The sequence below is a fragment of the Temnothorax americanus genome, unplaced genomic scaffold, assembly GCF_048541705.1.
Source record: "Temnothorax americanus isolate GAGA-0224 unplaced genomic scaffold, ASM4854170v1 Scaffold27, whole genome shotgun sequence".
In the NCBI taxonomy this organism is placed as follows: domain Eukaryota; kingdom Metazoa; phylum Arthropoda; class Insecta; order Hymenoptera; family Formicidae; genus Temnothorax; species Temnothorax americanus.
Window position 1 is genome coordinate 2,511,401 of NW_027509411.1, and position 18,294 is coordinate 2,529,694.

The 18,294-nt window shown below is 40.2% G+C and overlaps 2 protein-coding genes across 2 annotated transcripts; both read right to left on the reverse strand.

Moving 5' to 3' along the window:
* Positions 1 to 224: 224 nt before the first annotated feature.
* On the reverse strand, positions 225 to 7,928 carry LOC143899445 (polyadenylate-binding protein 4-like). The gene is made up of 4 exons (XM_077409742.1): positions 7,126 to 7,928; positions 3,941 to 4,251; positions 2,732 to 3,677; positions 225 to 1,103 (listed from the first exon to the last, which is right to left on the reverse strand). Exons 1-4 carry the CDS (start codon positions 7,316 to 7,318, stop codon positions 649 to 651), a joined length of 1,905 nt encoding a protein of 634 aa, XP_077265868.1. The 5' UTR covers positions 7,319 to 7,928; the 3' UTR covers positions 225 to 648.
* A 1,775-nt stretch (positions 7,929 to 9,703) lies between these two features.
* Positions 9,704 to 17,326, reverse strand: LOC143899444 (polyadenylate-binding protein 4-like). Its single transcript, XM_077409740.1, has 4 exons — positions 16,556 to 17,326; positions 12,487 to 12,797; positions 11,147 to 12,098; positions 9,704 to 10,565 (listed from the first exon to the last, which is right to left on the reverse strand). Exons 1-4 carry the CDS (start codon positions 16,746 to 16,748, stop codon positions 10,114 to 10,116), a joined length of 1,908 nt encoding a protein of 635 aa, XP_077265866.1. The 5' UTR covers positions 16,749 to 17,326; the 3' UTR covers positions 9,704 to 10,113.
* Between the last annotated feature and the right edge of the window lie 968 nt (positions 17,327 to 18,294).

Below are 18,294 nucleotides of genomic sequence, written 5' to 3' on the forward strand. Positions count from 1 at the left end.
TGATTTAAGAACAATTTTGTTTGTTTCGAGAAGGGAAATAGAAAAGGGGAGGGAATAAAAAAAATTACATTCAGTAGATGTAACAATTATAGACACCATTAGGCAATGTGATCGCCTCTGGAGTTATACAATCCACCATTAGATCTCTAGAACCAAATTAATTTCTCACTAATATCAACGACGAACAGATTAATTGTTACACCTGCTAAACGGTCGATCTCGTATATCTTGAAAGGAAAATTTATTATCGTAAAATTTTAGGATTGGAAATCTTTTCACACTTTGTTTTTTCTTGGTAAGCAAATGCGAACGGTTATTCCCACTGACTCTGTATAAATGCTCGCAACTCTCCATATCCAAAGATATACCAAGAATGGCACAACCTCTGGGAGTATTCTCCCTTCCTAAAATTTTACATCGTGAAAAGAGCATACATTTCTCATCTTCTCAAGCGACAGTCAATCTGAACCTGTCGATTACGTCTTTGAAAGTAAATTCGTTACATATATAAACATACTTAGATGATTAAGTTAAATTCAGAAAAATAAAAAATAAATGAAGGGATAACATCGCGTGTACATATAGAATCAAATTCAAAAACAATCGAGATTTTCACAAATTATAAATAAAGAATTATCGTTATAACGCTTATTCCTTTTTCGGCGCGACCGCTTGCTTGGCCTGATGAGCCTGTAATACGGCCACGGCTTCCTCGACCTTGGCCTTCAGGGACTCGCTGTGCTCCAGCATGTGAAGCAGCTCGCTGTTGTCGATCTCCAGCAACATACCGGTGATCTTGCCGGTCAGTTGTGGATACATACATTGGATCAGAGGGAATAACCGTTCCCCTAGCATTTGCTTTTGCTCCTGTGGCGGCGCCGCGGCTAGCATCGACGCGGTGAGCGGCTCCTGACCCTGAATGTGAACCGCCTGCTGCACAGAAGGACCACTCGGTGCAGGTAGATTCATGGTCGCCTGCGGCGGATTGCGCATATTTGCGGTGTACTTGTAGTTCGACGGACGGCTCTGACCGGGCGAGACGCCAACGCCTGGTCCAGTCATGGAACGATTTTGCATGTTGGCGCCACCAATCGCTTGTTGACCTAAAACAGAGAGAATTTGTCAATTGTAATAATCTTCGCTAATAAATAAATGTCATTATAATATATAATATTACAAATTAGTGTAGCAATGTTGTGGCAATTGTATGGTTGCAACAATAATTGAGCAGTTATTCATTTAAATGCAAAATTAATACTGGAAATTATATGTCGAACACACATATCGCGTAATACGTAGTTCCATTCTTCTGAAGAAAAGTTTATTAATCTTCTCGTAATTAGATAATGCATAAAGAAGTGACCGTAAAAGAATTGATTACAATTCAATACAAGAAGCAAGTATTACGATCACGTTGGATCGGTTGGAAAAATATCATCGCGTTAGATGTATCATTACGTCGCTACACATATGAAATTGACAGACTCAAGTTTTTCACAACACTATAAACACTTTCAATAATAGTAAATAGTTTAATAAACATTTCCACACACTCGACATTTTATTCCTTCGAAAAGTCCAACTACTCGGTTGTTAAACTATTTTTCTGTGGATGAAAGTCTAATTTCGGTCAATGTCTCGAAGATGTCCGGAGTCTTAAAATCTTAAACGTTACGAATCTCAATTGTTTAAGGCCATCTCCTCGCGCTCAAAAAATAATCGACTGTGATTGGTCTGTTTTCTTACGGCCTTACGATTATGACTAAAACTTTGTTACGTGCAATGGCCTTTAAAAATCTTGGAGGACTGTTATTATCACAATACAACACACATCTATTTCTATATGTTCTGTGTTTATATACATCTTTATACATACATAGAAATGTATGTAAACACAAAACATATATATACTTACATATCTTCATATACAAATTATAAATCTATTATCGATACCTAAGAATTTAGCACGTCTTTTCAAGTCAGTTTAAATATTATTAAACCCAATTTTTACGAATTCATGTTCGATGCGAGTAAAAAGAAAAATATAACGTTACTAATAAACTGCAAAACAATTCAAAACCTGCATCTGTAAAAAATATTAATCAATATACTTATTTTACCTATTTTAGATTTTTGTAATTTTTAAAAGTACAATGTCAGTTTCTAAAGTTTATTACTCCTTATCTTCTATTTATCTATTTTTATCAAAAAACAGTCTATGTAATTAATGAAATTTTGTGATTTAGTAGATATCAAAATAATCGTAGGTATAGAAGAAATTTGATGGATTCATAGATAGTAATCTTTATAATAAACGATAAAATTATGTGTAAATTACATATTATTTAAAAATATATCTTTTTTTTATGTCACATTTAAAAATCGCCTTCTATTTACAGATACAAATATGAACAGAAAGTAAATTTTGTCAACAAATACGAATTATGTTTTAACATCTTGAAAATCACATGCAGATTAATTCACATTCAGATATCTCGCTAAAAATTTCTTAATTGTTCAACCTCTTAAAGACATTTATAAATTTCCATTTTCAGATTCGAAAGCGGTCCAAAATATAAAGCTTTTCGAATCTTTATTAGAATTAATGTTTGATATTCAAAACCAACTCTATATAACAAAATAAATAATATAAATAATATAAATACAAAGATTTAATTATTATCGTACGCATTTTCCATAATGCTAATTTTGTGATAACTGTAATAATCACCTGTGATAGGTCTGGCGGACATGCTGTTACGCAGGGTAGCCTGTGCGGCAGGAGCGCGCGGCGCCGCACGGAACGGTGCAGCTTGCATCGACGCGAACCCGGAGGTGCCAGTCTGAGCATTCGGTCGTACTTGATTTGGTTGGGCCGGCCAGCGCGGTGTAGCGCGGATCTGCGCCATTTGAGCAGGTCCATAGAATCGCTGCGGCTGTGGCAGCGTAGGCACGAAGTAACTGCCGGCATTACTGGGTTGGAATATCTGACCCATCTGCTGCATGCGCACGTTCGCCATGCGCTGCACGTACTGAGAGGCGAGATGTGCTTTACGATCCTCCTTACGCTGCGCCAAAGCGACATAGAGAGGCTTGGAACCTACGATGCGTCCGTTCATCTCGGTAACTGCCTTAGTAGCTTCCTCCGGCTGTGAGAAGCACACGAAGCCGAAACCCTTGCTACGTCCTTCCTCCATCATCACTTTCGCAGACGTGATCGTGCCAAACGGCGTAAATTCTTTCCGCAGACGCTCATCGTCGATCGTGTCGTCCAGATTCTTCACGTATAAATTCACGCCTTGATAACGATTCAGACGCTCGATCTTCAGCTGCTCGAATTTCCGTTTAAGCTCCTGCTGGCGCTCGGCTTTCTTCTGAGCCCGCCCGACGTACATAAACTTGCCTTCGGCAATCTCCTTGCCGTTCAGTTCCATCACCGCCTGCTCGGCAGCGTCCGGGTCCTCGAACGCGACAAATCCGAACCCACGTGATTTGCCGTCGTCCTTACTCATCACCTTGTGGCTTGTGATGGTCCCGTACTGCTCGAACATCTCCTTCAGCTTTTCATCGTTCATATCCTCGCCGAAGTTCTTCACGTAGACGTTCGTGAACAGTTTGGCCTTCTCGCCCAACTCTTTCTCCCGTTCCTTACGCGGGATGAATTTGCCAACGTACACCTGTGAAAGCACGGTCCATATTGATAAAGTGGAGAAAAACGTTAACTCGATATTAGGTCCAGTTCCACAAACGTCAGTTGACTTTAACCTAAGCTAAAGTTCATTTCTACCAAAGCAGATTAACTTTAATCTCGGTTTAACTTACTTTTTATCATGTTCTAATTCTTAAACCTAGAAAAAGATAAAAAACAAGTTAAACCGAGATTAAAGTTAATCTAGATAGAAATGGACATAAGAGTCAAACATAAAGAGTGCTACTTTACCTTCTTGCCATTTAGCAACATTCCGTTAACTTTGTCGATAGATTTATTAGCCGCTTCCTCCGTTTCAAAATGTACAAAGCCATAACCCTTCGACGCGCCCGATTCATCTTGCGCAACCTTGCAGCTCAATATATTCCCGAACGCGGAAAATGTGTCGTACATCGCTTTATTGTCTATGTTTTTGTCTAGGTTTTTAATAAATACATTTCCGACGCCCGACTTGCGTAAAGAGGGATCGCGCTGCGACCACATGATCCGAATAGGCCGCCCTTTTATCATGTCGAAATTCATGGTATCAAGGGCGCGTTCGGCTGAAACATAAATATGCGCAAATGTATTTATGAAAAATGTGTCGTCCTTGTAAAAGTCAAAAAAGATAAAAGATTTAAAGACGTTATCGCTATTTTTATTGAAAGCCGATTTCTCATCATTAAATATTCATGTGTGTACGTAATTGTTCTCGACACTGCCTAGAGTTTATAAGCTGAAGATGCGTCTGCAAAAACTTGACGCGCACAATTTTTTAATTAAAAATTGCAAATTTAAATATACTAATAAAAGAAGTGCTCGTGTTTAATTCAGATTACTAATAGATACTTATAACTAACTGATACGTACAAGAATGGCTCTAGACTGACTTCGCTTATCGCTTAAGTGCAACGCACAATAAGTAGTTGCAGAGAAAATAACTGTCCATGAATTTCTTTCAAGTTCGTTCTCTCATATCGGGGAAGAAAAAAAAACCAAATGTGTGTGATAAAAGTCTGATAAGACATTCTATGAATTGACAAGAAAAATATCTAGAACCCCTCATTGAGTCGATAGAAAAGAAAGATATTTTAATTTAGAACAAAGTACAGTCAAAGTAATCACGTTCACGAAAAAATAATTTACAAGTGCCACTATATGTTTTTTGAAATACAATGTTGCAAAATGTTTTGACAAACAATATATTCTGTTGTAAACGAATTTACGCAAAGCACGGATAAATTTTGCAAAAAAGACAGCCTGCGTTTGTTTACTCCCATTGGGAGCTATTGGGAAAATAAAATATATAACGCGTATTATACATTTTATTTTCCCAATAGCCCCCAATGTGAATAAACGAACGCAAGCGAAGTTTCTTTTCTGAAATTCATGATTAAATTAACAAAAAAGTGAAAATCACTCACTTTCCATGAGAGAAAAGGAAACTTCAAGCTCATTTTTTGCTCATAGATCGGTCCCTGTAGCTATATTTTATTGCAATTATTCTGCTTTTAAAACGAAATACATTTATTGACATAGATGTTGAAGGAAATGTGAAGAAAGAGGTAAAATTTAGAAAGCAAATGTGAAATGAATATATCTCACACTTTCCTGCTTGCACACATCTCGCAATACATTTATTAAATTAACGAGGAATATGTAGATTCGTTCCTTTCAATTAGAATTTATATATCTTCGTTCTTTTTTTTTTTTTTTTTTTTAAGAAGGTCCAAAATTAAAATTAAATTACAGCGTTAAATATATTCCACGAGTTTGCCCCTAGATATTTTTCTTAATTATCGATTAGAAAAATAGATATTTGTTTAATCGATAATAAAGAACTATAATTAATTTACAGTTGTCTCGTTTTAAATGCGGAAAATGTAATTAAAGAATGGACGAGTGCAAGACACAAATAATAAAAAAAAATATCTGAAAAGACTTTCACGTTTGTTTCTCGTAACGTTGGGATTTTAGCCGCAGGTAAAACTCCAAATCAAGTAGTGCAAAAAAATGAAAGTTTCATCTCGCTTTTCCTTTTTTCTTTCACCAGAATCATCTATTTCTTCGAATCGTTTTGAAAGATATAACGAAATGTAAATTTTCGTGAATCTTATAGTTCCTTCAAATGTTCTCGAAAAGACTTGCAACCTCAGAAAATCGAGCGTATATATCTCGAAACGAGGTGAAAATTAGTGGTTCAATTTACTAGATTTCGACAAATAAGATCGTCGATACTCTAGTGAATTTCCTCCTTCTGTAATTTCCACTTCGTTCCAAGATACACAATCCCCTTCCTGATGTCATGTAGAAAAAATAACTCAAGATTCTCTTTTCCACACTTCTTTCATGGGGGCAAGTGAGAAACATAATTTTCAAAATTTTTCAATTCTTCTCGGACATATGATTGCAGATTTCTACGAATCTATTCTGATTTATTCCGAAGATATATTTATGGAAGTTGAAACAGATCAAGATATATTAAATTAGAATAGATTTCTAGAGAAACCGACGTTTCTTATATACTTTTGAAAAAAATTAAAGGAAACAGACGTTTCCGACAATTCATGGTTGTAACTTTGACGTAGAGCAGGTTAAAGTTTCTCTTTTACATTTGCATATACATATTTATCGAATTCTGAAGGAAGAACGAATACAATTACGACGTGGCTTTAAGTACATGTAAAAATAAATGCCGCGAACATCCGCGCACGCGAACGTTTCTCGTCTCGAGATACGTGAGATTCGTTCGCGTGGCCAAGCATTTTTAGACTTTTTCGTCTTTCTCACTTTACAGAACCATTTTCACGAATGAAAAATAAAAAATAAAAACATGAATAACACGCACGTGGCGTCAACGGTTTCCATAGAAAGGAATCAGATTAGCGCAACGAACAAAAGGTCGAAATAGAAAGGGGCAGATCTACTGGAGAACAGAGAGCTCGGACAACATAGAAAAAAAATAAACCCCGAGACGCGGTCTTTCGCTTTTGTAACATCCGCCTTTCGATCTCGGGTCAACCCGGTCAACCTCCAAGTCAGGTAGAAGAAAGAAAAAAAATTATCACATTGAAATCCGTTATGGACATGCGGGTCTTCAGGTAATGCGCGACAAAGGGAGAAAAAGGAAATATCCTTCCCCCTCCCGCGGCGAGTCCGTTTAACCGTTAACTACCATTACGCCCGAGCGAGGAGTCGAGGACGTGGATCCAATATGGTGGGCACGTTGGCGAGGCACGTGTGTGGCACGCAGCGGGCGGCCATTCGAGCGGACCCACGTTGCGTCACCACGTTGTCCACCACCATCATCACCACTATGACCATCGTGGGGACAGGCGCTATGCTAAGATTGATGACGATGATGGATTATGAGGAGGACGACGACGACGACGGCGGCGACAGCGGCAGCGACGATGACGATGACGATGATGACTCACCATCAGCCGGTTGCTGGAAGTTGACATATGCATAGCCGAGCGAGCGGCGGGTAATCATGTCGCGGCACACGCGTATCGACAGCACGGGCCCGGCCGACGAGAACTTCTCGAACAGCATCGCCTCGGTGATGTCGGTGTGCAGGTCGCCCACGTAGAGCGAGGCCATGGGGTAGTTGGGCGCACCAGGATTCATGGCGACGGCGGTGGAAAGTCACACGGGGAGATCGTGCACTGCGCCGAGAGGGGGACAGAGGCAGAAATAGGCTCCTTACGCGCGAGACGATCTCCTCGCTAACTCGCTTTGCCCCCTTCTTTTTCCACTACCTCGCGATATGGCTCGTCCAAGGACCCTCTAGCTCGCACGCTTTTTCCCCTTTTCTTTTTTTCTTTTTTTTTTTTACTTTTTTTTTGCTTCTGCCTCGTGCGTGTCTGGAGAATCTATTTTTTTCGCGTGCCTGTTGGGTAGATGGGTCCTTCGGTCCGGTTTCTTTTGACGACGTCGACGGCTCACACTCTGGCTTGTATTACTCCTTTCTTCCTTTTTTTTTCTTATTTTTTTTTATCACCACGCTGTTACCACGGTATGTGAGGTTACGACGGTTTTGTCGCCTACGGTTTTGCGATTTTTTTGTATACGTTTTTTTTTTACGAAGATTTTTTTACTTTTTTTGGGGTTTTTCTAGGAGAGTTAGTTTCACGGAATAGACGTAGGTTGTGTGGCCTATTTCGGGGAAAGAGGAAACGCACACAACCACACGTGAACACAACTCTACTCTTACTGGAGGCAGAAGAGCGTCGCGCGGCTTACTGCGCGCGTTTATATACCCCGGCCGCGCAACCACCGGCGCCAATTTCCGGCGAAGTAGTCCGCACGGGCCCCGCGCCGCGCACGAGCGCCGTCAGCGCCATCTCGAGGAATCTAGAGCCGCCTGATGGCTGGCGCGCGATCTCCGAAAATTATCGCGTCGATCGTTTCAATTCGGCCACTTTTTTTTTTTTTTTATTTCTTTTTGTTCAGAGAGATACTTTCGGTTACTTTTATCCAATGAAAAGAAAAACAAATACTGATATAGCCATTTTGTCTCAAAATCAACGGGCCGTTGATCGCGTGTTAAATTAAAAACTCGATCACGCGTATGCGCCTCATGCGTCATGCGCCTGAAGTCAGTCGCATTCCAGTCGAACGCGCCTAGATTTGCTCTTTCCTAGATGCGCTTTTTCCTGCACTTTTCAGATTTCTTATTTTTATCTCGACGCCCTTAGGTTTGTCCTTCGTGGCTGAAATTTCCGTACTTTTTGACTCTTTTCTCTCTCTCTCTCTCTCTTTCTTTGATGTCTAATTGTGCTAAATATACCTGTTTCATTTTAACTGTAGAATGTATAATGCAGTGCAGAAAGAACGTACAGACCTACGAACAACGCGGTCCTTATCTAGAGTAGAAAGTGCAACGAAAATCCATCTATGAAAGGAGATAGGAGACGTTATATATATACGTACAAAAACCGTTTATTGAAAAGTTTACGATTATTTTTTCAGTGATTAAATTATTAAGCTTCAGGCGTATATCATCAATTACCGTAAGCTCTGTTCTCAATCATTTTACACGCATTGATTGCACGACATTGCGCAATTTGCGTATTATCGCGCAATGTGTGTCGATTAAAGAAATGTAAACAACGATTATCGCGCCGCAATGGCGCGCGTATACAAATGCGATCTTGGATCGAATTTCACGTATACGTGTTTGACTTTTCTTGAATAGGCAAATCTATCGAGAACGGGTTTTGAAAATAATTGCTGCAAATTTCGTCAATAGAAGAGAGGGAGGAGAGAATGCCAACAGGGATACAATAAAATCTGCTAACGGAATATAATGGGCGCGTTCAGCGGACACAACTGTCGGGTTCGTCTTGTCAACACTCTGCGTTGATTGGTTGGTTCTAAAAGTAAGAGCCAATCACGTTCGATTGCTACTGAGCGGCTTGGTCTGCTGAACGCGACCAATGACGGATTGGTTCTGCAGAAACTGAAGTGAAATCTACCGTTTCGTAAAGGCCTTCACACATAAAATCGCGTAAGGACGTATCGATTTTAATCGATGATTTAAGTTTAATTCATTCGAATCACCTCTAACTCAACCGGCATAACTGATTACAGTTTAATTTCTAGCTACATATTTTATCAACTTCGTTCCAATCCAATTTCCTTTTCATGCGTCAAGCGCAGATTTGTTTGCAAAATGTTGACACGTCAAGTAACCATCATTATCCATCTTCTGACAAATTAGAACAAACAGATGATTACAACACAAGTCATGTTATGTCCACGTTACACGACGGGCTCTAGTGTAAATAATTTAAACAACATTTTCCTTGATTCAGAGACGATTTTCGTACGTCTCGAAAAGGGAAATATGAGAAGGAAAGAATAAAAAAAATGTATCCAGCAGATGTATCAATTATACATGTTATTAAACAACAATTGCCTGCAGCTACATACTAAATCTGTTGGATTAAAATTTTCATAAGCGAGTCGTTTAATCGTTACATCTGCTGAACGTTAACCGTCATATACATATATCTTGAAAGAAAAATTTATTACTTTAAAATTCTATAACTGGAAATCTTTTCACAATTTCGGTTCTTTCAGTAAACAAACACAAAACGAACGTAACCGCTCATTCAGAAAACGTGTCCGCAACTCCCCTGTAATCTAATACGCCAAATACGAAGAGATTTCTCCCTTAAAATTTTACGTCATAAAAAGTGTATACATTCCTGTTCTTTTTCTCAAGTGATATCTCAGAGTCGGTTACGTCTTGGAAAGTAAATCCGTTACGAAAACATACATTGACACGATTATAATTACATAAATTTAGAGAAATAAGACGAAATTAGTGGACAACACGGCGATGTACATCGAATCAAATTCAAAATTTATCGAAATGTAATTCTCCTTATTAAAAATAAAGATTATCGTTATAACGCTTATTCCTTTTTCGGTGCAACGGCTTGCTTGGCCTGATGGGCCTGCAATACGGCCACGGCTTCCTCGACTTTAGCCTTCAGCGATTCCTTGTGCTCCAGCATATGAAGCAGCTCGCTGTTGTCAATCTCCAACAGCATACCAGTGATCTTGCCGGTCAGTTGCGGATGCATATGTTGAATCAGAGGGAATAAGCGTTCTCCAAGCATCTGCTTTTGCTCCTGTGGCGGCGCCGCGGCTAACATCGACGCGGTGAGCGGTTCCTGGCCCTGAATGTGAACCGCAGGCTGCGCAGTAGGATTCGGCGCGAATGGAGCCATGGCTGCTTGTGGCGGGTTGCGCATATTTGCCGTGTACTTGTAATTCGTTGGACGGCTTTGACCGGGCGAGACGCCAACGGCTGGTCCGGTCATGGAACGGCTTTGCATATTGGCGCCGCCAACTGCTTGTAGACCTGAGATACGCAAAGATTGTGTAGAGTAACAATTATTTTCATAACTGAATCCAATTATGATTATTATTGTACAATACTATAATTAGTATAATAATGTTATAGCAATTATACTGTTATAACAATAATTAAGTATATATTCATTTATTTGTAAGATAAGAAAATAAGTTTAATCAACAAATAATAATTTTAAAGAACATCTTCTATAGAAACCATTTCAGATAATTCACTAAAAGACAACAACTTGTTGTCTAGTTGTTTTCAAACCTTTTTTAAGACATTTATGACTTTTTAATTTAATTTTTACGGTTTGAAGTGTGCTACTTTATATACTAATCTGTTAGATATTTAAAACAAACTCTGATAAGATAAATCAAGAGTACCAACGATAATAATGCATGGCTTTACATAAGAGATGTTGATACGTTAGTTGGGTTTACAAGTGTATCAAGATTCTAACTCAATTATTATCTGATGTTTCGATTTCTGTCAAGATAGTCGAAGAAATAATATAAAGGTTTAAATAAAAAGTAAATTAATGTCACAGGCGCGTATATTCTATTGTTAATTTCCTCAATAATCACCTGTGATAGGTCTGGCGGACATGTTGTTACGCAAGGCGCCAGCCTGTGCGGCAGGAGCGCGCGGCGCCGCTCGGAATGGTGCAGCTTGCATCGACGCGAATCCGGAGTTGCCGGTCTGCGCGTTCGGTCGCACTTGATTCGGTTGCGCCGGCCAGCGTGGAGTAGCGCGGATCTGCGCCATTTGCGCGGGTCCATAGAATCGCTGCGGCTGCGGTAGAGTGGGTACGAAGTAACTGCTGGTATTACCGGGCTGATGGAATATCTGACCCATCTGCTGCATGCGCATATTTGCCATGCGCTGCATGTACTGAGAAGCGAGATGTGCTTTACGATCCTCCTTACGCTGCGCCAAAGCGACATAGAGAGGCTTGGAACCGACGATGCGTCCGTTCATCTCGGTAACTGCCTTAGTAGCTTCCTCCGGCTGTGAGAAGCACACGAAGCCGAATCCCTTGCTACGTCCTTCCTCCATCATCACCTTTGCAGACGTGATCGTGCCAAATGGAGTAAATTCTTTTCGCAGGCGCTCATCGTCGATCGTGTCGTCCAGATTCTTCACGTATAAATTCACGCCTTGATAACGATTCAGACGCTCGATCTTCAGCTGCTCGAATTTACGTTTAAGCTCTTGCTGGCGCTCGGCTTTCTTCTGTGCCCGCCCAACATACATGAGCTTACCCTCGGCAATCTCCTTGCCGTTTAATTCCATCACCGCTTGCTCGGCAGAGTTGGGATCCTCAAATGCGACAAATCCAAACCCACGTGACTTGCCGTCGTCCTTGATCATTACTTTATGACTCGTAATTGTCCCATACTTCTCAAACATATCTTTCAGCTTGTCGTCGGACATATCCTCGCCGAAGTTCTTCACGTAAACGTTCGTGAACAGTTTGGCCTTTTCGCCTAATTCTTTCTGGCGTTCCTTACGCGGAATGAATTTGCCAACGTACACCTGTAAGCGCAATCCACATTGAGAAACAAAAAAAGAACATTAATTTAATCAAAGACTTTACGTAGACTGAGTGCTTCTACAAGAGGCTACACGTCATGATCAGATGAAGAGAAAATAGATGCACAGGCAATCTATATTTATTTAGCTTGAGACTTTTATTGGAGAAAGTTGCGTGAAATGTGGTGAGGGTTAAACTTTCTTTTTTTTTCTTTCTGTGCGACAAGGGCAACATGTCTGAGGACAGTGAAAAAGGAATATAACTATCAGTCTTGTCTTGCTAGCTCCCATAAGAAGACGCAGTCCATGTAGATAAGTCCATGTATTTTATGAACAACTCACTTGAGTGACAATTTTTATTCTAATCGATGAATAAAGAGCGTTACTTTACCTTCTTGCCATTTAGCAACATTCCGTTGACCTTCTCAATAGATTTGTTGGCTGCTTCCTCCGTTTCGAAATGGACAAAACCGTAACCCTTCGACGCGCCCGATTCGTCTTGCGTTACCTTGCAGCTCAATATATTTCCGAACGCAGAAAATGTATCGTACATCGCCTTATTGTCTATGTTCTTATCCAGATTTTTAATAAATACATTTCCGACACCAGACTTGCGTAGGGAGGGATCGCGCTGGGACCACATGATCCGAATAGGCCGCCCTTTTATATTGTCAAAATTCATGGTATCAAGGGCGCGTTCGGCTGAAACAAAAATATCCGCAAATGTATTTATGCTAATACGTCATCTTCGTGAAAATTGAATAATTTAAATATTTTACCGCCATGCTTATCGGAAAAGTGTATCTCTTATCATTAAATAAATTTATACAATTGCTCTTGAAACTGTCTGAAAGTAAGCGAAATATGCATCTACAAAAACTCAATGCATAAACTTAATATTTTTAAATTAATCCTGCTAGTGAATACGTTTTTTTCGGTATCTTCCCAGTGAACACGTGCGTCTGTCTTTTTCCCGACGCTACTTTCCCTGTATCTTAAAGTATTTTTAAAAATCTGAAAAAATTCATACATCTATCTACATTGGCGACCCTATAGTTTTCATAAACATTGTTTAAACATTGTTTTTATTTTGCTTGGCAATTTTATAGTTACGAGTAGATGTTTGACTTTGGCTCGTAGGCCGTAGATCCACGTGTTCAAGCGGAGGATTACCTATATTACAGTACTGAGGCGAGAAACTGTCTTTATTCCGGATAATAGAAAATGTTTTGAAAATGTACAAAAAGTAACTCGCTCTCATCACACTCAAGCACAATGCGCAATGAGTAATTGCACAGTGATAATAATTTTCTATTATTTTCTATAAACGCCTCAAAATATATATGGAAAGAATAAATATTGTATTTTTCTGTTTGCGTATCTCGCGATACATTTACTAAACCAAGTTACAAGTTGTAAATTTGTTCTTTCCAATTGAAATTTACAAATTTTGATTTCTTTTTTTTTCTCTTCACAATTGAAATTAATGTGAAATTACAGAATGTGATATATTAATGTCTTTCCTGATTTTAACTTTTGATATAAAAAATATATACTTTTCTAATTTATCTTCGTTCATATCGTTTTAAACGCGGAAAGTGTAACCACAAAATATAGTTAACACGTTGCCTGGCCAGCAAGTTTTGTATGTCTTATCGTGTGCGTCACAGTGGAATTTTCATTATCGTAAGTATACAATAAAATATGATTAAATAAGATTGTATTCTTATAAACGTTAAATAGCGCATTTTTTCCCTTGTGTTATCTATTTGTCTTTTTATTGTTAGCTATTTGTATCGCTTAAAATTCTAAAATTCTACGCGGAATTTTAAGCGATATAGAGTTAACAATGTATGGCTAATGTAGAACTACAATAACAATATATGGTGTTCATTTTTTACAAGCGTCTTAAAAGACCAATGCTAGTTATGGATGACCACGCTGGCAGTCGAAGAAGTATCGAAGGAGTAAAATTCATGGTGAGCGAAGATGTGCAAAAAATTCAGGCAGGCAAGCAGAAAAATCTAGAAACGGATGGTCTTTCTTGTCTTTTCCACCATTGGAATTTCGACCGGAGGTGAAACTTCAAGTCAGGTAGAAGGAAGAAACTTAAGTTCCATCCCGCTTTTCCTTTAGTCCTTCAGTAGAAATGCCTGCGCTCCTTTGTTGTTTCGACAAGTGACGGATGTAAGTTTCCACGAATCTTTTAGAATCTTTATACAATGGTTAAAGGTTTCGGATTTACTTAAAAGCGAAATTCATGCGAGACGAAGGACGCTCAAACGACGTGCATGCGAAAAAGGAGTATTTGTTTCTACTTCCAAAAGAAAATTGAATGCGCGTGAAAAAAAAACGGCCGGAAAAGAGCTAAAAAAACAAATCCACTTGGGTAAACAAGTCAGGTAGAAGGAAGAAACTTAAGTTCCATCCCGCTTTTCCTTTATTCCCTCATCAAAAATGCCTGCTTCTTTGTTGTTTTGACAAGTAACGGAGTTGTAAGTTTCCACGATGGCTAAAGATTTCGGATTTACTTAAGGAGGCTCTTACCCGGCTGCTCTAATCAATGTAGCAACCGAAAAATTATCATTAATAATTGGTTATAAAATTATCGGAAAATTAAATAAAAAAATAAATAATGATTTTTACATAGTGTAAGAGTAAGTTATATGTTCTATTAGTGTAAATATTAAAATTTATACAATAAGTCAGTTGACTACGTCAGTGCTAAAGAGCAGAACATGCGCGTGTCACAACGTCGTCTGTAGCAGTCTGCAGCTAAGTGAGGTGTAGCCGTGTAGCGTTGTAGCGAATGATGCGATGAAGAGATGGAGCCAAAAGAAAGATATAACGTGAGAATGCTGAGAGGGAAAATGAAAGGAAAATTCGCGAAAATAAAGGTTGTCGATGCGCGAGAGAATAATTATGCCGCTACCATACAGCGCAGAGAAAAGACATGTGCAAGTAAGGTTAGAAACTTCGCGCGATTTTGACGCTCGGAAGATCATTCGTCCTAACCTCTCGTACGTCATATTAAAACTACAATATCTTTTATAACTAATCGTCAACACCAAGTTTTCTTCTTATCATTAGAAAGATTATTATTTTAACTACAATTCCTTAGTTTTTTGTTTACCTGGCTCGCAAACTTGCCAAGAAAATACATCACTTCCGGTAAAAATTTTAGTGTTTACCATACGCCCTGTGTTAAAAATGCGAATTTCAATACTGATATTTTTACAGTTTTTATCGTCAACCTATGCTCAAGTTTTGGGCATCGGTCCGTTGTGGTTCACTTTACAACATATATTAATTTCATAAAGATCTGTCATATTATGATCGAGGTAAGAGCCTCCTTAAAAGGGAAAGTCATGTAAGGCGAAGGACGCTCGAACAACGCGCACGTGGTGGAATCGAGGGTTTGTTTCGTCTTCTAGAAGGAGATCGAACTCGCGCGAGAAGAACGACCGGAATACAGCTAGTAGGAACAAATGCACGAACAAATGAAAAATATCTAAATGTTTCTTATAAAAGGACAAATGTTTTCCTTGTAAAGAAATTTCTTTTTTTAATTTCTACGTAAAGTCACAATCAAAAAAAAAACTAAACTAACAATTATAAGAGACTAACTAAACTAGAAAAAAAACTTAAATTTTTTTTTATTTCTACTCAAGGTCGAAATTCTAACATCAATTAAAAAAATCAAAAAACAAAATTACTTAATGTTTTTTTTAGTTTAGTTAGTCTTTTAGATTTTTCTTTAATTATCTATATGTTAACTTTATATTCCTTCATTCCCCGTGGCTTTGTATTTTTAACTGTATTTTGCAGCTACACTTTCTGCATTTTAAACGAAATAAACGTATTAAAACTCGCGGGAGAGAGATTTTGTTTCAACGACTCTATTCTGGCGGCGTGTCTCCAGAACAACGCGCGACAAGAGGCAGGAAAAAATATATCGCCTCTCCTCTCCTTGCCGCGGACAAATCCGTTTATCCGTCAACCACCGTTAAGCCCGTATTGGATTGCGCGTGGACCCGGTCGAGAATCGCAAATTGGAGATTGGAATTCGATCAACCGGATGAAAACGGATTAAGATTAAGATGATTCGATTAGTCGAGTTCTAATCCTCGGTTCGCGATCATCCGCCGCGTTTCTGACGCGTGGTCTCTACGTGCTTCGCGGCGTGGAGCAACGACGCGAGTCCAATGTGCCCCACAGGGCGCGCGTCGGCGCGGAGCGGAGCGGAGTATATCGCGTATGTAGCGAGGCACGCAGCAGGTGGCGATTCGCGCGGTCGACCCGACCGACGCGTCACATCGAGCGTCGACCACGCTGATCCGTCCAGCCATATCGTCGTCGTGGCCATCGTGGGAACGGGGCAACAATAAAAATAACAATAATAATAATAATAACAACCGATGATGATAATAATAATAATGATGAAATTATGGAAAAATTACCATCGGCCGGCTGCTGGAAGTTGACATATGCGTAGCCGAGCGAGCGACGGGTAATCATGTCGCGGCACACGCGTATCGACAGCACGGGCCCGGCCGTCGAGAACTTCTCGAACAGCATCGCCTCGGTGATGTCGGTGTGCAGGTTGCCCACGTAGAGCGAGGCCATGGGGTAGTTGGGCGCTCCAGGATTCATGGCGGCGGCGGCGGCCGTCGGGTATCTGGCTTCTGGGAATAGGGAAACGGAACGACGTTCGTCCTCGTCGCGCGGACGCGATTACGCTTCGCCTCGTCTCTCTCTACTTCGCGACAAAGTCGCTCGGCACGCCGTATCTCGCGCACGTTTTCTTTACAAGCGCCTCTCTGCCGCGCGTTCACACCTCGTGCGTTCCTGTACTCCTTTTTTTTTTTTTTGGTTGCGTGACTGGGTACGATGGATTTCCCCGTCCGTTTCTCGATGCCTCACACTCTGGTTTTGCTCTCTCTCGCGGTGTTTCTTTCCCTCTTTCTTCCCTTCTGTATCACCACGCTGCTGGGTTATCCCTCCCAGGGTCACGCGATGATTTTCGCCTGCGGTTTTGCGATTTTTTTCTTACGATGAGTTTTTTCACGATTTTTTTCGTTTTTTTGGATTTTTCTGGGAGAGTTATTTAGTTTCACGAATTGGACATAGGTTATGTGGCCTATCTCCGGGGAAAAGTAAACGCACACAACAAACGCACAACGCGAACACAACTCTACCTTTACTGGGGCCAAAAAATGACGGCGCGCTGTTCCTTGCGCGCGTTTATATAGCCACGCTCTTGGGCCGCGCAACGACCGTCGCCCGCTCCAGCGAAGTAGTTCCCTCCCCCTTCCACCGCTCACGTCAGCGCCTAATGGTGGAATGGTGCAACCAAGTACAGCCAGTAGGGGAACCGCTCACTAAACGGCTAATAGCACTAGAATGTGATTGGTTCTTACCTTTGGATCCACCCAATCACACTTAATTAGGATAAAAGACGCAACTTGTGTCTTGTGTCTCCCAGAGAGAAAGAGGCAGCCATGATTGGTCGTGTTCAGCCAACCCGCTCAGTAGCAGTCGAACGTGATTGGCTCTTACTTTTAGAACCAATCAATCAACGCAGAGTGTTGATAAGACGAACTCAACAGTTGTGTTTGCTGAACGCGCCCGTTATGCTGGATCTACAATGCGAGTCGTGGGAAATTGACCAATCACAGTCGAATTTGAGGAGAATAATCGCGACTCTTGCGACTTGCGACTCGCATCGTAGACCCCGCATTATCACCGCCATGTAATGGCGCGCGTATACAAATGAGATCTTGGATCGAAATTGGCGGGTTTGACTCCCCGGAAAATCTGTCGAGACCAGATTTTGAAAGTGACTGCTGCAAATTTCGTCGATAGAATACCTACAGGCATGTAAAAAAATCTGCTAACGGAATATAATGACGGATTGGCTCTGCAGAAATTTGTCAGCAAAATCCGATTCGTAACAATTTAAATGTTTACAAAATGACAGATTTTGTTCGGTTTCTGCCGACAATCTGTTATCAAATTATATTGGCAGACCGTGCCGGTAAAAAGCGAATAAATTCGGACGGAGATGCCGGATTTGTTGCGATAGCCGAGCAAATCTGTTGCCACTTATGTTGTACTGCGCGGGCAGTTCGCTTTGTAGATCCATAATTAACAAATAATTTCGATAGTGGGATCGTGAGATCCCCGAAATCGAACCGCA

Excerpts from the sequence above, each read along its gene's own strand:
- LOC143899444 (XM_077409740.1), bottom strand. The coding sequence starts at position 16,748 with ATGAATCCTGGAGCGCCCAACTACCCCATGGCCTCGCTCTACGTGGGC. Across the intron at positions 12,798-16,555 it reads CTTCCAGCAGCCGGCCGATG|CCGAACGCGCCCTTGATACC; the intron begins GTAATTTTTCCA and ends TTTTTGTTTCAG. Across the intron at positions 10,566-11,146 it reads GTCCGCCAGACCTATCACAG|GTCTACAAGCAGTTGGCGGC; the intron begins GTGATTATTGAG and ends TGCGTATCTCAG.
- LOC143899445 (XM_077409742.1), bottom strand. The coding sequence starts at position 7,318 with ATGAATCCTGGTGCGCCCAACTACCCCATGGCCTCGCTCTACGTGGGC. Across the intron at positions 4,252-7,125 it reads CTTCCAGCAACCGGCTGATG|CCGAACGCGCCCTTGATACC; the intron begins GTGAGTCATCAT and ends TTTATGTTTCAG. Across the intron at positions 1,104-2,731 it reads GTCCGCCAGACCTATCACAG|GTCAACAAGCGATTGGTGGC; the intron begins GTGATTATTACA and ends TCTCTGTTTTAG.